This window comes from Cavia porcellus, unplaced genomic scaffold, assembly GCF_034190915.1.
Source record: "Cavia porcellus strain 051 isolate PalLab524CR breed Dunkin Hartley unplaced genomic scaffold, mCavPor4.1 scaffold_18, whole genome shotgun sequence".
Lineage (NCBI taxonomy): Eukaryota > Metazoa > Chordata > Mammalia > Rodentia > Caviidae > Cavia > Cavia porcellus.
This window is the reverse complement of record NW_026947501.1, coordinates 17,557,530-17,583,685: the sequence shown is the minus strand read 5'-3', so window position 1 is coordinate 17,583,685 and position 26,156 is coordinate 17,557,530. Positions and strand designations below refer to the sequence as shown.

At 36.1% G+C, this 26,156-nt stretch overlaps 1 protein-coding gene and 1 pseudogene across 10 annotated transcripts in view; both read right to left on the bottom strand.

The window, feature by feature from the left end:
* Positions 1–26,156, bottom strand: part of Ehbp1 (EH domain binding protein 1) — a 321,489-nt gene that overhangs the window by 256,331 nt on the left and 39,002 nt on the right. For all 10 annotated transcript variants that reach the window (XM_063229491.1, XM_063229492.1, XM_063229490.1 and 7 more), the window contains exon 3: positions 25,059–25,116. In XM_063229491.1, coding sequence (XP_063085561.1) covers positions 25,059–25,116 — 58 coding nt within the window. The remainder of the gene's footprint in view (positions 1–25,058; positions 25,117–26,156) is intronic.
* Positions 1,893–25,050, bottom strand: LOC134471277 (NEDD4-like E3 ubiquitin-protein ligase WWP1; annotated as a pseudogene).

The following is a 26,156-nucleotide window of genomic DNA, read 5'->3' as shown; positions in this document are numbered from 1 at the left end:
AAAAGAAAGTGCTCTAAAGGTTATAACTGCATATGTTTAAGTGTACAAGATAGATAACCATATTACTGAGTTTTTTTGGATCACTAAACAAAACTGTTTAGTACAAACAGTTTGAAAGTCCACTTTATATGCTTCAATTTTGTAACTTGAACAACTATTTCTAAGATGAGAATATGTAATTTACTAAAAAATATGCAAAAGTAATATATCTCATGTTTTTCAAAGCTACTATTTCTCATTAGATAAAAGTTCTATTAGGAGAAATAGTTTTAAATTTATTTTTGTGACTAAGAATTTTAAGGCAAACCATTCTTGAAGAAAACCATAACTAGGTCTAGCGGCATGTGCTGGGAGCTCCTGCTACTGCAGAGACTAAGGCAAGAGGGCTGAACACTCAAGGGTTTCAGGTCAGAATTGGGAAGAGGAGGAGGAGGAGGAGAGAGGAAGGGATTCAAAATAAGTAACATATGGTATATTCCATGGAGGTTAAGTGTTACTGAGAAAAATAAGGTAGTAAGAAGGATGAAGCACAAGAGAAAGGAATATTTTCCAACAGAGCAGTCAGAGAAAGCTTCACTGAGAGAGACAGAGACAAGGGAAGACTGTGAGAAGATGAAGAAACCTGATCTGTAAATACGTGAGTGTTCTAGGGAGAAGGAAAAGCAAATGGTGCTGAGGCACTTTGATAACAAGAATGAGGGAATATTCTGCAGCTCAGTGATCAAGAGGAGAAAGCAAGACAGGAGGCCAAAGGAAAATAATGAAGAGCCTAAGCATGGAGGGTCTAGAAAGGCCACTGCAAAGACAATGGCTTGTACTTTGCATGAGACAGGAAGATACAAGAAGTTTTTAAGCAAAGGAATGACAACATAAGTTACATTTTTACCACTGTGGCTATTGCATCCCGAGTAGGCTCCAGACACACAAGAGAAACAAGCTAAGAACAATAAAGAAGCTACTGCAATAATACAGGGTGGCAGCTGATGGTAACTTGGCCTGGGATGTGGTCAGATTCTGGGTATGTATATTATATTCTTCTAGGTAGAGTTAACAAAATTTGCTGTTTTGTTGCGTAGAGAAAGAAAGTACCTAAGGTTGATTCTAAGGTTTTTAAGTAACTAGAAGCAAGAAATTACATTAGTATATATAAGACAACAAGAGGGACAGGTTTGAGAAGCGAACTCAGTTTTACACACATTAAATGAGTTGCTTTACAAATACACAAGTATCAATATTCTAGTAAGCAGCTGTATATACACATATGTGAAATTGAGAATTATCAGGATATAGGTGATATTTAAAGTTTAAGAGTGGATATGGCCCAAAGGAATGAATTCAGTTAAGAGAATAAAGGTCCAAGGACAAAGACTTGGAACACAGTATCAACAAGTCAAGGAAGAGAAACAATCAGCAAAGGTGTCACTGAAATAAAAGAAAAACTAGGAGTGTACGATATCCTAGAAATCCAGTTTTAAAATATTTCAAGGAGAAGGAAACAATCATTTGTGCCAAATGTTGATGATATATCAAAAAGGATAAAGCCTAAATATGACCACTAGATTTAGACAAGCAGAACCATTAATAATTTCAAAAAAGCAGTTTTAATAGAATAGTGGATAGCAAAGAACTGATTGGAATGGATACAAGAAAGAAAAGCAGGAAAGAACATGAAGACAAAATACACGAAGTCCTCCAAGATATTTTTCTGACAGAGAATGAGAAAAATCAGGTTAGTGCTAGTGAGGCAAACAGGACCAGAACGAATTTTCTTTTCAAAAAGAGGAAAATATTCTTATGCAAGTAAGAACAGGTTAAAACACAAACTTTAATGATGTAGAACAGAGAAGGACAATTGCGGGTGTGGAGTCTTTAACAGCATACAATGATTGAGCTTGTTTTTTTTTTTTTTTGAAACACAGACTATTTTTCCGTAACAGAAAAGAAAGAATATATGAGTACAGGTGTATGTTAGCAAATTTAACAGTACAGGAAACTGAAGTATAGACTCCAGTGAGGACTAAAATCTCACAGCAAGTAATTAGGCAGAATTTGGATCTGATGTGGACCATCACGCCTGGCTTAATTTTCAATTTATGAAACTGCCTGTATCCATGTATGTATCACATAAAATGGCATCCCAGTCTTGTTAACATCATTGCTGTTAGACAAAGCTCTGTGGGTATACCCTTCCTCTTGACACAAAAGAATACACTATTTATGTATATACTTATGTATTTCTTTCTTTGTTTTGTTTTGCTTTGCTTTGTATTGTTTTTTGAGACATAGTTCTGGCCAGTCTTGAATTCATCATGTAGCCCCAGTGAGACTCAAACTCACAGTGGTCTTCCTACCTCAGTCTCCTAAGTACTAGGATTACAGCACGTGCTATCACACCCAGTTTAGGATGCATACTTTAAACCCTGTAGCATAACACAGAGCAAAAAAATAAAATGATGGTAATGCCATCAAGAAACTGGTGTAAATTTTAAAGCTCTGATTTCCCTTTGGAATGCTCCCCTTTCTCTGCATGCTTAAATTTCTACTTAGAGAACAATTTAAGATAACATAACTATCTTGTTATAATTTTTCTGCTCTATCATGATTGTCCTGCTTCCTATTGTCACATACAAATTTTATTTAATTGTATATAAATCAACTGCAGCCTGAAAAAGTTTTTCTTAGAAATGCCATGACTTGAAGCAGAGGGAGCGAAGATGGTGACTTGCTAGGTAGCTGGGTGGACAGCCTCTCTGGGAAAAATAGCTCAGACGCTGGAATCTGACAACATGGAGAGGGCCAGACAAGTAGAGAGGGACTCTCACAAATCTAGGAGGAAACTAAAGGAAAAAGAAAAATAGGAAGAGGAAGGAAAAACGTGAGTGGAGGGCTGGAGCCCAATGTGCTCACTGGGTCTACACTGTGCTGGGAGCACTGAGGAGTCGGGTGATTCAAGGCCACCAATAACAGGAACTGGTGAGTCCCGGGCCCTTGGTGGGAGGGTGCGGTGCAGCGTGGAGTGGAGCCAAGATGGAGAACTGTAATAGTTTGCAGTGAGTGCTGGAAATTGGGTCCCATTGCGGGTGTTGCTGGCTGAAAGACATCTTGGAGTGGGGCAGAGACCAGCACTGCAGTGGCGACAGCCAGCCTCCCAGAGAGGACTGGTGGACCTGCTTGGGCTGAGGCACACCCCTGGTTGGGACCCAATAGCCAGGAACAAAACTGTCCCAAGCCTGTGACGTCCACCACAACACAGCCTAAGTTGCTGAAGGCACTTGCCGGTTGACTGGCTCAGAGGCAAGGGGCTAGTCGGCATCATCCTTGCCTGCACCTCAGATAACAGCAAATTGGAGAGGGCAGCAAGACTCTAGTTAGCACACTTCAGAAACACCATAAGCAATACGGAGAGCACCAGAGACCTCCACTACACACCTGTCTGAAAGACACCAGAAACATGACAAGAGATAGAAATAAGACAAAACCTCCAGCCGCTGACCTGGGGAAAATAAGCCCAAGAGAGGTAAATACAGAAGAGAACCAGTGCAGCAATCATGCAATATTAGCCACAACATCAGCAGACATAAAGAAATACCTTCATGACCTAATAGAGGAACTTAAAACTGAAATTCTAATCCAAGTGAGGCAAGATATAAAAGATTAATTTAAAAAATGCTAAGCCCCTCCCAAGAGAACACAGATGGAAGAATGGAAGAACCCAGGAAAGGAAGACAAACCTTTGGTGAAGAATATAAACAAAATCTAGAATACATGAAACGGATCCAAAGAGATTACCAGGAAACTAAAAACTCCATTGAAAGCTGGCAAAATGCCTTAACAGAAACTAAAGTTAGCCTTTCAAAACTTAAAGAGAGATTTATAATGTGTAATTGTGAAAGAAAAGATCTCTTTAAAATAACAAAGGAACCAAGAAGAAACAATTCAAAATCTAGAAGACGACAAGAGGATCTATAACTTAAGAATAAAAAACGTGAGTAAAGAAGCAGAAGTAATCACAAATGAATTACAAAAACTATTCACAGAAATAATTAAGGAAAACTCCCAAAGCATAGGAAAAAGAAATGATTTCCAGATAAATGAGGCATACAGAACTCCAACCAATTACAACCAAAACAGATCTACACCCAGACATATAATAATCAAGATCCCAAAAATCCACCTCAAGAACAGAATATTAAAAGCAGCCAGAGAAAAGAAGCAGATCACCTACAAAGGAAAAATCATCAAAATAACAACAGACTTATCAACACAAACTCTCAAATCGAGATGAGCCTGGGGGAAATAGTCCAAGCCCTGAAAGAAAATAACCTCCAACCTAGATTGATGTACCTTGAAAAACTCTCCCTCAAAATTAATGATGAAATAAGATGTTTCCAAGACAAGGAGGAACTGTGGGAGTTCATGGCCACCAATCCAACCCTACAAAAAATACTGAAGGACATTCTAGCGAGAAAGAGAGAGAAAAATACCAGGATTCCAGCAACAGTGGCATAGAGGCCTCAATGAATGGGGCAGACAGTGGAATGAAGGAGAAAAGTGGACAAATAATAGCAGAAAAATAGAATAGAAAGGTGGGGCAGAGAAGGTATCTTTAATATAGATAGCCTTGATACACTAACAAAAAGAAACACAGGCAGAGTAGATCAGGAGGCAAGATCCATGGAGATCCTCTGAATAGGAAATATACTCAACCTGAAAGAGGTTTAATAGCTGAAAGTCAAAGATGAGAAAACAATGCTCTATGTGACAGGAAACCAGAGAGAAATAGGGACAACTCGTCCAGCAGCTGTAGACAGTTGGAAAGTTATGATACTTTTGTGCAGTGTAGAACTACACAGCTGGAAGGAAGGAAAACCTTGTGGCTTTAGTAAGTAAAGGAGTACAGCTCAAGATTAAGCTCAGGGGTAAAAAGGTTCAGCAACACTCAGATAGAAAACAGGTTGATCCCCTAATCTAAAAACTAAAGGAGCTAGTGGGATCCAAAATACACAAAGCATTCTGAGAAGGGAAAAGGTGAAAAATAGCCTAAAAAGGGAGGCAGAAGACACTGTTAATAGTGTTATCGGGATTTAAGAGCCACAGTAGTCTTATCACTCTGTTTACTTTGATTTTATTTTGTTCTGGTCTGTCTACTCATACTAAATTTGAGGACACAGACAGCTATCCCAAAAATAGCAGGGTATACTACGGTAACTATCCTTAATTTCCTATTAACTTAAACTGAATCCCTGTATTACTTATTATGAATCCCTGAATTGTCCTATTATGACTGATCTTATCTGAAGCTGGTTTGTTAGACTGCTGTTTTGCCTTGACTGATTTTATTCGAATTTGGTATGCTTAATAGTATCAAGTCTAAGAGTAGAGGCAACTACTCTGAAGATGACAAGATGTAATAAGATACCCATTCCGGTTTGATTATTAACTGCTTTAAAAGTCCTACATGTCTCCAAAGTTGTGTTTTTATTAAAACAGCTATGTAATGTTATGTCTAATTATATTATGCCTGATGATGTAGACAATTCTATTGAAAATAACAAGAGAAAGCATAGTAACTACTATGGATCACTTAATATTGTGGTTTCATATGTCTTTTTCATTTCATGTTTTTCTAGGAATTTGTTTTGTTATCTTGTTATGATCTGTTTTTCCCTGTAATACAGAAAGGATAGATATACATGTAGAGATTCACACATGGGGAGAATTTCTAAACTGTTTACGGGAACATATTATATAATGCATGATGTAATGAATAGATACTCTGAAGAACAGACACTAAGAAACCCAGTGCTAATTCGTAGCATTATGATATAAAATCTAGCAATACTATTATTCACTGTTCAGAGTGATATTAGTCTAGTCTCTTATGTTCAATTTCAGCATACGTAAAGATAAGGACAGCTACTACAAAGAGGATGAGAGACATTATGGTAGTCATTATTGACTTCCCCAGTGTCAGGCTTTGAAGACCTAAAAAGCCTTCATCATCCTGTAATGATTTGATTAGTTCTATAATGTTCAATATGTATTCAATGTGTGTGAAGATGGGGCAACTATTTGGAAAAAAACTAGAGACAATAAGATAGACAGTGAAGATCTCCAGTGGACTTGCTTTGAAATCCATGTTTTTTAAAAAAGAAATGCCATGACTTGAGAAAGTAGGGAAGGTGTATAATTTTCTCAATCAAAAATGAAACTGCAATGAGATCTTTGGATATTTTACCATATAAACATACATGTATCAACAGAAAATAAACAATAAACTGTGAACTGAACTTTAAATAAGGCAATATGCCTTATTATTTACTAACTAATCACAGTGAAATGATTTATCTGGGTGTCAGTTCTAAATTTCAATATATATCATATATAAAAGATTCTCTCCCTCTGTCTGTCTGTCTGTCTGTCTCTCCCCCCCCCCCCATTTCTCTCTGTGTTGGCTAAAAAAAATGTATGCATACTTCAGCAGTTCGGTGTACTAATACATGTCTGGAAGGTAATGGCCACAACTTTGAGCATCTCTTGTAATTGCAGAGACCAAAGGTAACTTGTACTAATCTTATTATATCTCAGTAAACTTAGTATTAAAATATTTACACAAGTTTTTCTGGTTTTCTCCTGAACTCTCTACATAATTTTTTGGTGGACTGTGTACAACATTTGTACGGTACCTATTTGATATGTAAGAATTAGGAAAGGTAACCTATGCAGATGACAAAAAAAAAAAAAAAAAAAACCCAATCACTGTGTAGCTGAGACTCTTTCCAAAACATAGTTTAAAATAAAAGCTCAAATATTTTTTGGTCGCTGCTTCCAACATGACCCTAAGTGATTTCAATGGCACTTAGCAGCAAATAATGTATATATTTTAAAGGAAAAGCATCAGAAAAATAAAGTCTTGCAGAAAAAAAAATTATCCTGTGGATTTAATATAACTGATAACTAACTTTTAAAACAAAGGTGGGGACAAGATTTTTTCAAAAATTCTGAAATGTCATGGATCTTAAGTTTCCCAAAAGTTTTTCAATTTATTAGTTTAACTTCTATAAAACAATCGCTTCCTTCAGTTATTAGAAGTGATTTTTATTCCCTATTTAGCTATAACGTACCATTTATAAGATAGCACTTTCATAGCTACATGAACATAGTACATATAAATTGTAATTAGTTTAATGTATTATCAGTTCTCATCAACAAAAGAGTACATGTATAACATTGCAAGAAAAAGCACAAAGATTATGTGGCATCCAAGAAGGACTGGTTTCCTAGATACCAAAATCTATAGATACTTAAGTCCCTTATACAAAATGATGCAGTTTTTGCTTAAAACCAGTAGATATCTATTTTAAATAATCACTAGATTATTTATCATACCTAAAACAGCAATAGAAATGTTATGTCACTCCTTGCTCCACTGTATCTTTTAGTGAATAATTACAGGAGGAAAAAAAAACTATACATGTTTAATACAGTCACATTATTTTTCCCAAATATTTTCAATACATAGCAAGCTGAATCCACAGACATGACACCTGTGGGTACACAGGACTGACAATGTACAGAAAGGCTTTGAAATATTAAGAAAATTACACCTGAAAAATTAGCCCAAGAAGAAGAAATTTCTTCTAGAAAATATTACACTGAGAAAAACCAACCTGAATTTTTGTGTTTCACCATCTGCATTCCTGCAATATTTGATACAATATGAAAAAGAATATAGACCAAGCAAAAAAAGTATTTGAATATCAAAAATTCAATTAAATTTTTAAAGAATATTTAACAACAAATAGGGTATTTTAAATTGGCCTGTAATCTGAAGTATTTAATCATGTTTTATAATTTTATAAAACCATCACTAATTATTAAAAGAGAAATTATTTTTTGTTACTACTGAAATTATTTAGGATGTTTCTAAAGTTTATAGTTATAGTCATATTCATTTATTATATTGAGTATGTACATGGTCCTTTCCACAAAAGCTTAAGACCCACTGAGCAATACTGACTGACAGAAGACCCTACTGTCTATTTTTAGAACCCTTTCTCATATGTAAGTGAATAGGAAAGTAAACTGAAATGCCCCAAAACTATAAATGTATGTATGAAGAAAATACTATTAATGAGATAAAGCATCTTAAACTTCTACATTGCTAGTAGCCGTACCTGGCATTTCTTAAAAAGTAAAAATATCCTACCCTATTACAGGACTCTGTTCATTGGTATACACCCAAGGGTAACAAAAATGTTTGTCTTCTGAAATACTTCAAAAACTGTTTATAGCAGCTATTCAGAACAGTAAATATCCACAAAAGTACAAAACTAGAAACAAATGTTCATTGACAGAGGAACAAGTTATTGTGTATTCCTATTAATCAGCAATAAAAAATAATAAACTATCAAAAGACACAGGAGTATGAGTAAATCTCAAAACATAATGCTGAGCCAAAGAAAGCCATACTTAAAACAAGATTACTCTACTATTTAATATGAAATTCAAGAACAGCAAAATAAGTCTATGATGATAAATCAAAACAGTAGTTGCTACTGACATTTTGGAATAAACTGAGGAACAAAGGAAAAAGGTGAAAACAAGTCTATATCATGATAAGTGTGGCAATATAGGTACTGATCAAATCTCATTGAATTATATAATTAAAATCTGTGCACTGTACTGTGTGATAGAAATAAAATGATGTAGAGAAGGAAGGTGTACCTGTGGTTGGAAAGAAACAGCACATTCACCCTCAGCCAACTTTGGGCCCACAGATTCCTCACCATGTGGATCAATGCCTAACACCTGGGAGCCTGCTGTGTTCTCATACTGAAGAGGGTTTAATCAAGAACCATTTGGAGAAGAAGTAATTTACAACAAACCACAGAACAACTTCACTTCAAAATCTCCAGTGTCGCCATACCACAGTGACTACATGCAGCAGAGGTGATGACCAGCTGACCATTTGACCATGATCAAGGTCAACGCCCCAGGAGAGAAGGTAAGCCTCAGAGTGAGCGGCTCAAGGGAAAATAAGACACAAGACAGTGGCACTAGTCCTAAGAAAAGCCCCTGGCTATTGTAAGTACAAAAATAGCATGGGGTTTTACACCAAAAGGTACTCCTTCATGGCGACCTAGAATTGGAGAAGAAATCTCAAACAGTACCCAGCATATTGAAGAGGGTTTAATGAAGCACGATTCTGGGAAGAAGTTATTTACAATGTGCCATAGAAAGACTACATAACAACTTCTCAAGACCTCCAGTGTTAACTTATCACAGTGACTACTTGAGAGGCAGACATCGTGGACAGCCAGGGGGACAGTACACAGACATGCAAACACACACACACACACACACACACGCGCGCGCACACACACACACACACGCACACGCACACACACACACACACGAAGTTCAAGTTCAGGCCAAGAAGGACACAGGCAGGGCCCAGAGGTCCAAGATGAGAAGCCATGACTGGCAAGTGTGCTTCCCAGAAGTGACTGCATCTAAAAGTGTTAATTAAACTCAGTTGTCTGCTTAAATCCCCGCCACATCACAGAAATCTAGCAGACACCAGTGATCTGATTGTTCTTTCTATCTATAAATGAGAGCACGGATATTCTTCACCTCAGACAGTAGCCACAGACCGGGTATATGAACAGAGAGGCCCCTGGAGCAAGTGGGGAGGCAACTCAGAAATCCACAGGCATAAAGACAGGCGGAGAACACTGTGAGCTGCTAGATTCTAAGACTGAAGATGCTGGAAAGAAACTCATTCAAAAATACAGAGAATTTTTTTTTTCCTGTACTTGGTGTGCCCACAATGACAAAGTGCTTTTATTTAACATACATTTGGCTTAACAACAGCTATCTTTATAACATTAAATGGCAAAAATAAAACAATATTTATTTACATTGAATACTTGGTATGCATTTGGTATGCATTTTGACAGTTTAAAATCACATAAACTGAAAATTTGAGATCCAGTTTACAAATCTATTTTGCATTTAGGTTACATGAAACAATTGTGGACCACATTCTTAACCATCTAATCTTCCATACAACTAACTATCTGCCTACTCTATTTTTCTATTGGTTGCAGGAAATCATTCAGCAAAATTTTCAGAGAAGGTTCTCAATTGATATACTTTACCCCTTGGTATCTCAATCTGGCAAAGTACATAATTTTGTTCAAAATTATTTTCCCTTAAAACTCTATAGGTGCTGTTCCACTGTGATCTGGCATTTAGAATTTTTAAAAAGTTTTCAAATGTTTAACCCTTTTCAATTCATCTGGTTTTATTCCTCTATTTGGTTTATAAAAACTAAAACTTTGAATACAAACAGAAGTGGAAAACTTCATATACCTTTTATATATTCCTAAGTGTCAAATTATATCAACTTATTGCAAATTAAATTTAAAGAATCATAGACTTTAAAAACAGAATAGCCAACTCTTTTTAATTTCATGAGTAACTTTCATCCCAAAGTAGCATGTAAACAAACCTCTATACTGATCAATGAATTCTTTCCAACCTTCACAACAAACTAAATTTTATCAAATCTAGTTTATGGCTTCCATGTAGTTATAACAGTATAACTCATTACTTTTACTATATTACTAATATAGCAAAGAGGGAAATTTTTCACTATTGTATTTACTTAAAACAAATTGACAGGTTCAAGTATCCATCTCCAGAAAAGCCAGCAACATTTTTTTTTTAATACACTCAAGAGTTAGCTTAAGCCATAATAGTTTCCTAAATAGCCATGCAACTAAACATCCTCTAGAGACGCTACAACCGGGTAAAGAGCATGGGGCAATTTGCACATTTCCTCTGGATCACAGAAATAAGGTAAAGCAAATTCAGAATGAACAGCTATGGTGTTTAATACATCTCAAGCCTTATAAAACTTGAGCTTTATATAGATATACACTTATTTTTAATAAAGTCTGTTGTTTCAAAATTTAAGGATGATCTTCCTGGTGGTCATCTCAAAGGGGCAATAAATAAAGTAGAAAACAATTAACCGTTTTGCATATTTCTATGGAAAATGTTTATGCTCTGACAGGGTAAGACAATCTGCTGTACAGAATGAACAGCTTATTATACACTATGCACAATTTTTCTTGGCTGGGGTATTTAAATTCAAGGACTCCTCCAAGACAAGAAGCCACATTCATTCTTGTCCAAATCCCTCTGTCTCTTCAACTGCAAAAAGTTGTTTTTCCTTAGTTGCTCATTACTCTTAGATGGTGGTAGATCCAAGCAATTAAAACATGTATGGCTTCTTGGTAACGAGGTGTCTTTGCCAACTTTTCCAATACAAAATTTTTGAGGCCCATTACTTCCCAATGAGCTCAGCAAATCCTCTCAGAAGTAAGCAGCAGATTCCAGTGACAAACTGCAGTACGCACATTCTCACCTCACTGTCTTTCACAAACTGCTAAATATTTGTTTGGTATTTCTTGCATAATGTCAATAAATGGTCTTTCTTTGCCAATCTACCAAGTTAACCTCCTGAATGCCACACAGCATAACCTCCAATTATTTTTCATCAAAATATTGTAGCCACTGAAGGGGAACAACTTTATTAAAACCATCGAGGAAAGATTTGGTCTGTTCTTGTACTCCTCAAGAAAAATACCATTCTGTCATTAAACCAATATATTCTCTGTCACCAGGATATTAGAACCTTCCAACTTCACGTCATATGAAGTAACCTTACCCAAAATCTCCATGTCAACAGAGAAATACATTTTTAAGCCACATTCTTCAATGTTATTATCTCTTATCCAGGTAAGTTATAAAATTCTGTATCAATAGATTCCAAACCCTTAATAATAAGCTTTTTAGTTAGCATGAGCTTGTTGAATGGTAAAGAAAACAGAATTGATAAACTTATCATGAAATAGTGCCATTGCAATAAAGCAACCAATGAAATAGAAGTATGAAAGATGGTCTAGCTTAATGATTGATGCTGAATTAATCTGTAGCCAATAGTTCTTACCTGCATACTCCAATAAGCAATACATTGGATTCAAAGCCTCATGTAAAAGCAAGAAAAACCATCCTCTAGCTGAGCCACCATAATTGTTATGGTTTGTGTTTGGATGTCCCTCCAAAGCCTCATGCAGGTATGGGGGAGGGTCTTTCAAAGGCAGATGAGGCTAGCATTTGTGATTGGTTCATTGTCTAGCACTAGGATTGGCAGTGTGAGTGATGCACCTGCCCAGGGGCAGGTAGCTGGCATACAATATAATGGAGAGAAGGCGGTGTGCCCTTCCTTTTCTGCTCTTGTCACCTTCAGTACCTGTTGCCACCATGAATGGCTGTCCCTGTGCTATGACACCCTTCCTTGAAGCCAGCTGATTATGGACTGAAACCTTCACAAATTGTGAGCTAAATAAAACTTTCCTTCCTTAATTTTGGGTGTTGGGTATTTTGTTCCAGAACAAGAGAAAAGTAATTAAGACAATAATCAAATCCTTTTTTTAAAATATTACATATAATTTTCTCCTCAAATCACGACAATCGGTTAGAAGGAATCTTTAAATAATGTTTGCCAGGACACACTGATATTTATTTGACTGCATAGTGCATTAGATTAGCACAAATAATGGAAGTGAGCAAGTTTCCACCTAAAGTTGTACTCACATAAATAATCTGTGGACCACCCTTAATTACAGATGATTTCTCACTGTGAGGATTTTTGAATGCTGTTGTTCTTGTGTTATGATCAACAAAATACCTAACACCTTCCCAAGTATACCTAACTTCCAAGCCTGGTGGCAAAGCTCCATATGGGTCATTTTCTGCAGCTACATTGAAGATAAATAGAGGTATTGCTGGTTCAACTGATACACAGCTCCCTACAGTTGGTTCTGCTGCGATTGTAACTGTTCAAAGTTTCAGACAGATTCCATGATAGGCTACTGCCATGTTGCTGTTCTGGGGTTATGATCCACATAATAAACCCTTCCACAAACATAAATTACTCTTTCCCAACCTGAAGGCAAAGACTGTGGTCTCTCCCATGTGGCAGTTCAAGTGTTATGATCTACATAATAGGTTCTACCACGAGGATCCTCCACAAAGGAGATAGCAAAGATTCTGTATTGCTATTTCCAGACTGCTATCATATAGTTTTCTACGCACCCATCTGGCTGCCTTAATTTCTCAAAAGCAGAACTACTTTCAGAATTAGAGGAGTCAGGATCTAATGTTCTGCTACCTTTAAATTCCAGGTCTGCACTGGAAGAAGGAATACATTCTCTGTGTTCTAAGGAAGCCAGTATCTCTTGAATGGGAGGATCTTCTATGGCAGCACTAGTACAATTTGAAGTTAAAGTGGTTTCTTCAGATGCCACAAGAATATCCATGGCTGAAGCATTATCAGTTGGTGCAGATGAGGATGATGATTCTGTAACAGTGTCAGTGGCAGGCTCAGATGAGAGTGATTTTGGAGCTGGTGTATTTTTGGATCTGGCAGCAACCTGAGAAGGAGTTGAACGTGCACTGCCTCCAGTAACTACATACAAATGGCATGAATACAGTGTTTGAAGGTATACAATTATCTACTCAATAATTAGTACCTTCAACAGTCAACCTGATAGTTGTCCTTGCTGAAGGCTCTCCATTTTCATGTAAGGCATCACCATTTTGCTGTATTTCGGTTGGAGATGAAGTGCAGTGGTAGATTTTCTTGCTCAATCACCAATCTGTCAAGTACTGTCAATTCACCAGTTTGCACCATGCCATTCTTGTGTTCCGAAAAGTTTTTTTTTACTGTTCTTTTACTGGTTCCAATTTTCTATTGTGCATTAACAGATCTTGTTTCAAATCTATAGGTACTGTTAATAAAGCATCTGCTTTTAGCTTTTAAAGTCTGATGACTCCAAACTTGAAATTCCATTTAGTCTGTGAGGTCACACAGTCATCATAGTTTGGATTAGAAGAACTACTAGATTTTGCTGGGTTTTTTTTTTTTCTCAATTTCTCCATCTATAACTACTTCTGCATATATTGCTGATCCAAAACTAGTTCTTTTTGTCTTTTTAGTTTGGCACTAGAAACAGTTACCTGTAACTGTAACCTTCCACTCTGGTTATTACTAGTATCAGACCTTGGTGAAGCAGTGGCCATTTCCAAAAATTCAGCTTGAACTGTATCAAGACCTGGGCTAGACTGGGAATATAAAGATGAGGTAACACAAGACTCCTTTCAAGGAGCTCGTAGTCCGGTGAAGTCAATCCCAGCATAAAGTTGTAGACTCGTGGCTGCCTGACTGGGCAGGGGTGCCTCCTCCTCCTTTTTCACAGGTGGCCTCAGCCTTCTGACCCTGGGATTGTCATGTTGTCAGTGTCCACAAGAGCTAAGTTCCCGGGGAGAAGAATGATGAGAGGATGAAGAAAATAAAGATACAGACAGAAACCTGGGGTCAGGTGGAGCCTTCTCCAGATGTGTGGAAGAAACTGCTCAAGGCCCGCAATATTTATACACTTGTCATACTAGGTCCCTTTGCTTAACTAGCTTGCTTCTTAAACCCCACGTTTTCCTGTGTCCTCAGGGATGGAAGACCTGTTCACCTAAAGCATTCCATGCCCCAGGGCATTTCTCAGGTGCCTTCCGGATACTCCTGTATGGGCACCTTGTGCTTTTTGCTCCACACATGTGAACGATCACTAGTTTTACTAGCTCAGTAGCTCCCAGTACTTTTTCACAGCAGGCGTGGGCCCCACAGCCTAGGCCACCCACAGCCATTCGGAACCGCCAGGCCACTCACTAGCACTCAATCTTCCCCTCACCTCCACCCTCACCCTGGGCCCGAGCCACCCCCAATCAACCCCACCACTCCTCACCGCCCAGAACTGTGCCACGTGCCTCCAGTGTCCCAGCATCTTGCTACACTGCTGGCATTTAGAATTTTAAGAAAAAAACTAAAGTCTGACTTTTGCCCCATTATAAGTAACCTGCTGCTTCTGTCTGAATATTTGTAAAGTTTTTTCTTTATCTTTGAAATTTTAAAAAGTCATGAGGATATGTCTAGATGTTGCTTTCTTCTCATTAAAGTTTAAAGGTAACCCCATGAGACTTCCTCATTTGCAGGCCTACTTTGTTCTTCAACTCTGGAAAGTTTTCTTCAATAGATTTTGTAATTCTCATGTCAGATTCATTTGCTTTGTTCTTTTCAGGTATTCCTATTATACATAGATTGTACTTCCTAAACAGGCTCTTCTACGTCTTTTTCTCAACTTAATTTCTTTGGCCTTTTCCTCTGCATTTTGTGAAAAATTCTCGTTTTTCATTTATTGCAGGAATTTTACTTTGTAAGCAACCCTGCTTTTGTGCTTCCTTTAAATGGAAGCCTCAGTCTCTTCCATGTGATCATATGCCACCTGCTTTACAATTAAGCCCATGTTGGTAACAAATTCTCATAATATGGACAATAATTTTTATAAGCTTTCTGTAGACCAGTAGATTGCTATAGTCTAGTACATTAGTATCAAAAGGAGGTGTTTTCTCAACTACATACTTAAGGACTTTCCCTTCTTTCTAAACTAGTCTTGAGACTTTTTCAACAGTTCTTCTCAAGAGTCCAAAAATGCAATCTTCCCCAACACCACAGCTGAAGAACCTAATCTCAGTCCTCGTTCTTTAATACCTCTATCATTGTGTTGGAGAGTCTAACCAAATGATGAGGATCTTGAGATCTAGCCAACATACAGGAAAAGCCAACTACTGTAAAATCATTTTATTGACCATTTTTGTTTTTCTGAGAATGCAAGGAGCCTGTGGCTGACTTCTAGACTATGTTTCTAATAGAGAATATCCAAATTTTCAAATGATTTTACCTTTAAAAATGGATTCTAGGAAGCAAAATCTGGATGCGTTAATATGTGATGGAAAGTATACAGTGGACCCTTAAGTTATGACTGGCCTCACACATAAGCAACTTGGTTTACTACTAGAATTTTAATTTCATTTACAACTAGTCTTGAGTCACAACTCGAATACTGGTCACTTGTGCTGTTGGGAACAAAGACTCTCAATGCCAGGAAAGCATAAGTAAGTGTATATAGGCATCAGTCTGAGCCCAGATGTAAGTGTTTGCAGGCATGATTTTGGTCAGTGCTTTATGTAATCACTTTAATTACTGCTGTCAAAATGGCCCCAAAGAAACTAAGAAAGGTAAAGAAAGCAATCACAATCAAAAAGGAGGAAATTGTGGAGAAACGTAAAGAGTTGGGTTGATATGACCGATCTCCCTAATATGTACAGCATATCAAAACACATCATCTTAACAATCTCATTGAGAAAAAGATTTGTATAAGGAAGGTAGTGTTGCAAAAGATGTTACTCAAATTTGATCAACAGTGTTAGGTGAGGTAGAAAGACTATTAGTGTGGATAAACAAAAGGCAGATGGCAGGTTATAGCCTAAGTCCATAACTTATGAAAAAGTTACAACTATGATCTGCTAAAGAATAATCCATCAATGAGTGATAATGGTGAAACTTTTCATGCCAGTAAGAGGTGGTGTTGGGGACCACAAATTATTTATTGACAAGGAATCTGTCCAAAGCCCCTCTTGCTCTTGCTTTGAGGGCCAGCTTTGGAATGTGGAAATCCTGCTACAAGTCTGCCAATGAAACTCATAATATGGGACCAAGTTTGCTGAGGACAATACAGGGAAACTAGCACCCAGGTATGAGGGTGAAGCTCAACTTGTTTCCTTTATGATGTTAAACTTGCCCATTCAACCACTACTCTGTGCTTTCCATGAAAACCACTGCACCCTTCTACCTGCACGGCTAAATAAAGCGGTGGCTAGCTGGAGATTCTGGGTCACTGTTCCCATAGAACACTAATCATCCTAGGGCCCTAATTTCTCATAATTCTTGTCTCTTTTTTTCCCCTTTCTGCACGTAGTAACTCCAAAACTCCAGGCAGAAGATGGGGGACTCACTTGCAGGGGTCCCTGATAACTGGCACCATGAAAAGTATCTCTGATAGAGTAGTTTCATAATTTTCACCAGAAACAGGCGGAAATCCTCAGGCAACACCTCTGGATAAAGTTGGCTCTGCAGCAGCTCTTCTGTGTGACTTGCTCACCACCTGCCATGGTCTTGAGAATTTTTTGGAGGGGGAGGCCACTTCCTTCTCTCTCCCCTCTTCACTGGAATTTGGGAACTTGGGTTTTTTTTCTTTTTTTCTTTCTGCTTTTAACTTTCTTCATTCTTATTTTTCCTTTATTTTGCCCTACTGTTTCTTTTTTCTTCTTTTTATTGTTTATTCTAGTTTTAGTATTTTTATTTAATTCAATTAATTTCATTTTGCTCCTTCATAAGATCTTTTAGCTCACATTTCCCTCCTCATTTTCCAGTGATTAATTTTTCATGTTTCACTTTTTCATTTTACACCCCAACCTTTCTATATTTATTACTATAACCATTAAACTCTATAAACTTTAGTTGATATACTCTATGCTATTACTGTTGAATACTTTCCTTTGTGAGTAGAGGACTACTTAGTGCATTTAGTAGACATTTACTATACAGTATTTGGTTTGTTTTAGTATTTATACTATAGTTACAGATCTCTTTTCTATGCCTAATGGTACATTGGTGGTTCTTAGAACACATCAATACCTAATTTCTCTTTGATGTTACTGTTGTTGATTTTATTGCTAAGGCCAGGATACCATAGTTGTTATCAACAGGTTTTCTCTGTATGCCAATATTTGGATTGCCTTTATATCATTAACAATGCTACAGGCCAGTAACGGGGTACCGGGCCAAAAATAATGCAGCCTCTCTTCTGAAATAAAGAGACATAGTTGGACCTTGGGACAGTTTATGTAAAGTTAGCCATATGCACAGTGCATCACCGAAAGTAGACAATAACAAGAGGTCTCTGTTGGGAGCTGTTGAAGCTGGAAATTGAACACACAGGCAGGGCTGCAGCATGGCCGACACATGGTGGACCTGACAATAAAGAGACACCTCAAAGGGCAAGATAAGGTCACAGCTAAGGACAGCTGGCTCCAACCCCAATTAACAAATAGAGACTGCAGCCACAGGTATCTCACACCTGTTCTTTCCTGCCACAAATGTTGTCATGGAGATAACACAGTTCTTTTAAATTAGCATAGAATACCACTAGAGAAGTCGTTAAGGTGATTCTCCAGGTCCTGCTCATTTCCTGCCCTTTGCTCGGTATCCTTTTTTGAAGACCTAATAAATATGGGCCACCCAGGGAAGCTCTTTGTCTTAGCCCCCTGAGTCTCGAACTCTGCTAGCAGGTTTTGATCCTGCAGGAGCCGTAAAATTATACCTAAAACTCAAACTCTGCTAGCAGGTTTTGATCCTGCAGGAGCCCTACAATCATCTATTTAAGCCTTCATCCATACACTCATTTGGAAGATTGAGGTCTTGGCCAGGTCCTCAATTACTGGTGCACACAAAGGAACCTGAAATCCTTGGACTAAGAATTTTAGCCTGATCAAGTAGGTCTACCTAGAGTGGAAAGTGTGGCAACAGAGAAGGCCTTCACAGGACGGAAACTTCACCAGGGACTCCTGGAGAAGAGAAGGAAGAACAAGGGTGAGTCTTCCTGCTATGAACAAGCCATTTTATCTGGTAGTAAAACAGGGCAAAGGTTTTCAGCTAAGGAGCAAAAATACATACAGCTGCTCCTAGGTCTGCTTAAATACTCAGCGGCTTATGTACCAAGAAAGACCTAGCAAAAATGTTCCAAGAGGTAACCAAATATAATCCATGATTTCCTCAGACAGGTACTATAGATATTGATAATTAGAAAATTTTTTTCTCTGGTCTTCATACTACCTTTTCCACTATCCTCAAGATGCAAATCTCAGCACAAAGCAAGTAAACACAATACAAGTATGAAAACATAAGGCAACAAAATAACTCTAAAACACACACAGCTCTCACAGAGCTGATACATTGGGCATTGAGGGAGAGAAAATCAAAAGTCACACGACTGAATTATTTGAAATGACAAAAATGAAATTAGAAAACAGATCAATAACATGTTCAGCAAGTTCAATGAAGATATAACTAAACAGGTAATGAACATAATACACAAAACGATCAGCAAATTCAAGGAAGACAAATAACAAGATAGCTGAGATAAACAAGATGATACAAAATGACCAGTTTCACAAAGATTTAGAGCCCATGAAAAGGCACACACAGAAATCCAGGATATTATAACTTCTATTGAAAGTATGATGAGCAGATAACCAATGCAAGGACAGACTATCAAAACTAGAGGACAGAGCTGATGGTGGGGACCAATTATTAAAAACAAAAGAGCATGAACTATACAGGACATACAAGAGCTGAGAGACAATGCAAAGGGTACTAATCTAAGATTAAATGGAATTAGTGAAAAATCAGAAAACACAAATGGCATAAAAAACATGCTTACATAAATAGTAACAGAAAACATTCCAAATATGAGAAAAAAAATAAACATAGAGATAAATGAGTCAAAGAGAAATACAAATAGCCACAATAAAAAAAAAAAGAACCTCTCCATTACACATATAGTCAAAATTCCTGAAGTCCAACACAGGGATAGAATCTTCAAAAGCTGTTAGAGAAAAGCACCAAATTACTTATGAAAGTAAATCCATTAGAATTAAATTAGACTTCTCAGCACAAATCTTAAAGGCTGAGACCAATTGGAGCAAAGTGTTTCAAACCTAAAAGAAAACACCTTCCATCCCAGATTTATATATACTGTAAAGCTAGCTTTAAAATTGATGAAAAATAAGATATTTCCATGACAAAGAGCACCTCAAAAAACTCAAAACCACCAAATTAGCACTATAAAAATTCTCAAAGGTGTCTAGAAAAATGAAAATGAGGCCCAAAATGCTTAATAAGACTAATAAAATGAATATTCTGGGCAGGATGAGCATTTAAGCAAAAGGGGTCAGAGGAGATCTGTGACAGGATAATAATGGACTGACAGGCGTAAGTCAGTACTTTTAATAATAACTCCAGAATGGACCAAGAAACAAAACTCAACAAAATGCTGCATAATATAAGGAAACACATTTAATACAAAAAGAAATTCACAGATCAAAAGTCAAAGGATGGAAAAAACATTCTATACAATGCGAACTCAGAAAAAAATGCAAATTTAGCTACGTAAATTTCAAACATAGTGTACTTCAAGTCAAAAGTGATCAGAAGAGGCAAAGAAAGTCACTTCATATTGGTTAAGGGAACAATTCAATAGGAAAAGATAACGGTTATAAACATGTGCACCAAATACTGGTGTTCCTGTCATAAACATTACTGGATACAAAAAGATCAAATAAACATCAACACAAATTATAGTATGAGACCTTGAAACTCCACTGTCATAGGTAAAACAACTAGACAAAATTTCAACAAAGAAGTAGCAGAGTTGAACTAAACTTTCAAACAAATGGACTTAATAGATATCTAAGGAATACTTAATGTCAGAATATACATTCTTCTCAGCAGCCCATAGAACTTTCTTCAAACTAGACCATACACAATCCAAAAAAGTATGTTAAGTAAATGCAAAAGAATCTAAATAATTCTATACAAATCATGAGATCACAGCACAATGAAACTAGAAATCAGTGGCAAAAGAAATCATAGAAATTATGCAAATACATGGAAATTAGATAGTACACACATGAACAATCACTGGGTCATGGAAGAAATCAGACACACATCAATCAAAATACAATGTCTGTACAACATACCAGAACCTACAGGACATAATGAAAGTAGTTCTAAGTTTACTGCCATGAATACCCACATCTCAAAAACAGAAATCCCAAATAAATAGCCTAACGATTCACCTCAAGGTCCTAGAAAAAGAAAAATCCAAATCCAAAGTTAGTACATGAAAGGAAATTATAAAGCTCAGAGCATAAATTAATGGAATTGAGATTAAAAATACAACATACAGAATCAATAAATCAAACATCTGGTTCTTTGAAAGAAATAAACAAAACAGGTACACATAGCCAATCTTACCCCCTAAAAGAAAGACCAAATCAGTGCAACTTGAACAGCTGAAATCACAAACAAGACCAAAATAAAGAAGATTAGCAACTACTTCAGAAACCTGTACTCCAAAAAATTGGAGAATTCAAAAGATATGAATAGATTCCTGGATACTGTACATTATGAATTTCCAAAACTAAGCCAAGATGATACAAAAACCCTTTATAATCCAACAACACACTATTGAAGCAGTAATAAAAAACTTACAAACCAAGAAAAGCCCAGGTCCCAATAGATTCGTTACTGAATTCCACAAGAACTTCAGGGAAGTTCTAATACCAATACTCCTCAAATTCTTTAATAAACTTGAAAGTGGGGGTGTACTCTCAAACTTATTCCCAGAAGGTGATGACATTCTGATTCCAAAAACCAAAGATCTAACAAAAACAGTGAACTACAGGCTGATCTCTTTAATAAACATAGGCAGAAAAACCTTCAAGATACATGCAAACAGAGTGCAAAAGTCATCAAAGATCACACATCATGACCACATATGCTTCATACCAGGAATGCAAAGATGGTTCAGCATATACAAATCAATAAATGGCACATATCATATTAACAGGACAAAAATCATATGATCATCTCAACAGATACAGAAAAGGCTTCTAACAAAATCAAACTTGATTTTAAAAAATTATTTTAAAAAACATGGTTTAAAAACCCGAAGAAATCGACACAGAAGGAACTTATCTCAGTCTGATAAAAGCAACTGATGACAAACCTAACATATATTAAATGTGGAAAAACTGACAGTTTACCCTCTAAAATCAAGAACAAAACAATGATGACCCTATTACCATCTCTGTTTAATACAGTACAGTGGTACCTTGGGTCACAAACACTTTTGTTTATGAACAATTTGCTTTGCAAACAAGAGCATTTGGCAAAATATTGTTTCTGTTTTCAAACCCTATATTAGGTGACAAATGGGACCATGGCCATCTTTCCCACACAGACACAAATATGGCCATCTTTTCCAAAACCATGAAACAAATTAAGTTCATGAACCAAGGTACCATGATAATTGAAAAATTAACCAGAGCAACAAAAAGAAAAAAAGAAAAGAAATATTCTACCAAAAGACCTCTAGAATAACAAAATTTAGCAATGTAGTAGGATATTACAAAATCAACCAAAAAAATTCAATAGCGCTCCTGTATCAAAAATGAATTCAGTGAGAAAGGAATTAAGAAAAAATACTATTCATAGTAGCATCAAGAAAAATTAAATATTGAAGAATTACCCTAACTAAATAAGTAAGAGACATCTACAACAAAATCTATAGTACTCTAAAAAAGGAGACTATAAAAAATATCAAAAATGGAAATATATATCATTTCCTGATAGGCAAAACCAATACATATAGTCAAAGCAGCCACACTTCCAAAATTAAGATACAGATTTATAATAATCCCAATCAAAATACCAACAGCATTCTTCATAGAACTATGGAAAACAACCCTAAAACTGATATAAAACCAGAAGAGACTCAGAATAGCAAAGTAATCTTGGGCAAGAAAAGCAAGGCAGGAGGCATCACAGTCCTGGACTTTAAAGGTATATAACAAAACTATAACGATAAAATCAGCGTAGTATGACACAAAAACAGACGTGGATTAACGGAATGGAACAGAGAATAAGGAAACAATTACAGGCATACTCAGCTATGAACTTTGACGAAGGGGCCAAAAGTAAAACACTGGAGGAAAGATAATCTCTTTAATGAATGGTTCTAGGAAAACTGGTTACCCACATGTAGAAAATTGAAACCCTATGTATTAAATTAAAATCAAAATGGGTCAAAGATCTAAATGTTAAAGCAGAAACTAACTGCTGGAAGACAAAAGAGGTAAAACTCTAGAAGACATAAGCATAGGCAAGGAGTTTCTGATCAGAACTCCAACTGCATAAGAAGTAACCTCAAGAATGAACAAATGGAATCATATCACATTAAAACGCTTCTGCACAATGAAGGAAGAAACCAACAGTATCAAGAGACAACATACAGAACAGAAAACTTTTTTGCCACTTATCCCTTAGGACAAAATCTAGACTACATAGAGAACTCAAAAAAATTAGATACCCAGAATAAAGACTCAATCAAAAAAGAGGACAGCTGAAATGAACAGATATTTCTCAAAAGTTCAAACGGCCAACAAATACATGAAAATAGGTTCAACAGTGCAGACCATTGGAGAAATGCAAATTAAAACAACAGTGAGGTTCCAGCTTACTCCAGGAAGAATGGCTATCATGAAGAAATCAAATAATAAATGCTGTCAAGGCTATCACGAAAAAGGAACCCTTGTACATTGTTGATGTGAATGTAAACTAGTACATTACGGAAATCAGCATGGCGATTCCTCACAAAACTAAAAATAGGAATTCTATTTGATCCAGTTATTCCCCTCCTAGATATATTCCCCCAAAGATTTAGATACTGGTAAATGCATACCTATGTTTAAGCAGCAAAACTGGTAAAATCTAAATCTTGGAAGTACCCTATGTATCTTTCAACAGATGAATAGTTAAAAGAAAAAGTGGTATAGCTATACAATTTAGTACTATAACATAAAGTAGAATAAACTTTGAGTAATTTGTTGAAAAATGGATGTATCTTGAGACCATAATATTAAATCCAATAAATCAGACACACAAGCTAAAGTACTGCATGGTTCCTTTTATATGAGAAACTCAAAATATAAATGAAGACAAAAATAAAAGATACTTAATAGGAAACTGAGCAATAGATCTTTTGCAAAAGGGACCAGAGAAGGTGGGGGAATGGAATAAAGAATTAAGATATATTATGTACACAAACCAATCCCATATAAAGAATGTAATCATTTTGTATTGTAAACATGTACTAATAAATAGAAAACTAAAAATTAACAAAATCTAAAAAGATACTCTTTAAAAATTAGGAATCCAGCTTTTAAATTTCAATTAAAATAAACAAGTTTTCTTTATGTAGGCTTGTCAACATTCAATAAAAATTCTTATGGATACTGTATACTAATAAAAATATACTCACAGTTACATACAAAATTCTAAAAATACAGAATTGTTATTGAACCTTTGGGGGGGGCAGGAATTGAGACAGGATATTACTACACTGTTTAAGACAATCTTGAGTTCACTGTATACCTCATGCTGTCCTTAAACTTATAGTAATTTTCCTATTTCAGCCTCCAGAGTGTTGGGATTACAGGTGTGCACCACCATAACCACGTTCTAGTCACCACATACAAAACTAACAGGACAAAAACAATTTAAGTTTTTGAAAAAATCCATCTCCTTCTCTTTGCCAAGTCTGCAATCAACTCGAATAACTCATCATTCCTTAAGTACATCTCAAGTTCATTCTCTCAGGATCTCAATCCTAACCACAACTGTGTAAGTGGTACACATTTAATCATTTTATTCATAAAACTCTAGTACAGACTGTATCAGTCCATTTATGCTGCTACAACAAGAGCCCATAAATTAATTTACAAAGAACAGGTATTTATTTTTGTACAGTTCTGGAAGCTAGGAAGTCCAAGATTAAGGCATCAACATCCAATCAGGGCCTTTTTATAGCAACCTTATGAGCCATAAGGTGGAAGGATAAAATGAACTCTGTCAAGTTCTTACAAGGGAATCTAATTAATTCCATTTATAAAAGAAAAACCTTCAACGACCTCTTAAAGGCCCCATTTCCTAATACCATCACATTGGCAGTACCTGAATTTTCACATTCAAATGAAATGTAGCTATCAAATCCAAGATCAAAACTCAGGTATTTATCGTCCATTTGAAAGATTTTAGGGCCTGATTTAATCCATTTTCAATAGATTGGCTAATCAGAAAAAAAGACGAAGAACTATTTTTAAATATTCTACTCTTAAGACCAGAAAAGCATGATAATTTGAATAAAAATTGAATTCAACATTTTGATAAGAAATTTAGAAAACTGACTGACCTTAGAAGACTTCCTTCGGCTTCTTCTTGTCCAAACTACCACCAATTTATCTGGCTGCCTGCCAAACAGGAAAAAAATATTAATTATACTTTGTTGGGCTGGGGGTTTAGCTTAGCAGCATAAGTGCCTGCCTGCTAAGTACAAGGTCACGAGTTCAAGCCCCAGTACCAAAAATAAATAAATAAATAAAATGTGTTATATTATACCAAATTAATGAAGTTTAGTTCTAGTGCTTTAAAAAGGCAAAAGTGTTATCTGCTTTGGATTTCAGAGAGCAGTACTTTTACAATAAAACCCTATGATTCAAATACAGATTTTGAATATAGGTGTGATCTAATTTAAATGACTTCCATTTCACCCACATTCTAAATGAATTTTAGCAAGTAAATTCATTGAAACAAACAAAAAAGTACAATATTTACATTTGATTATTATTTTAAAAAGAAAAGCACAAGCCTATATTCTCCAAATATTAATACCTTACTTCTAATATATTATCCCCTTTAATTTTGAGAAAATAAGCACACAAAGAGCAACTCCAAAATAATTTAAGTCAATGGGTTACAACAAGTTTACATCTCTGTATTTAATGCACAATGGTTATGTTTTTCAAAATATTTTAACAATCATCTCAGTGATCTTGATAAACACAATACAAAGACTAGAGATATATGGCTCAATGTTACAGTGCCTGCCTGGCAAGTACAAGGTCCTGAGTTCAATTCCCAGTTACCAAACATATATATTTAAAACTGGGAAGTATTCACTACTACCTCTATTTCGTAAGTTTTAAAAAACTGGCAAGATTAAAGCTCTTGAAGAACCAAGACTGAAATGCACATCTAATTTTCATATCTCTTTTCTTCTCATCCTCCGTTAATACAAAGTAAGATAAAAATACATTTTCAGCTAATACAACTAAGTTTTCTTTTCTGCTTTCAGAAAACATCAATTAAATTTTACTTAAATTTTCACTTTTAAAAGCAATTAAAATCTCCTTTCCCATTATGTGCAAGGCCTTGGATTCTGTTCCCAGTACCACCACCAAAAAAAGAAAGAAAAAAGGAAAAAAAAAAAAAAAACCACTTAAAAGTTACT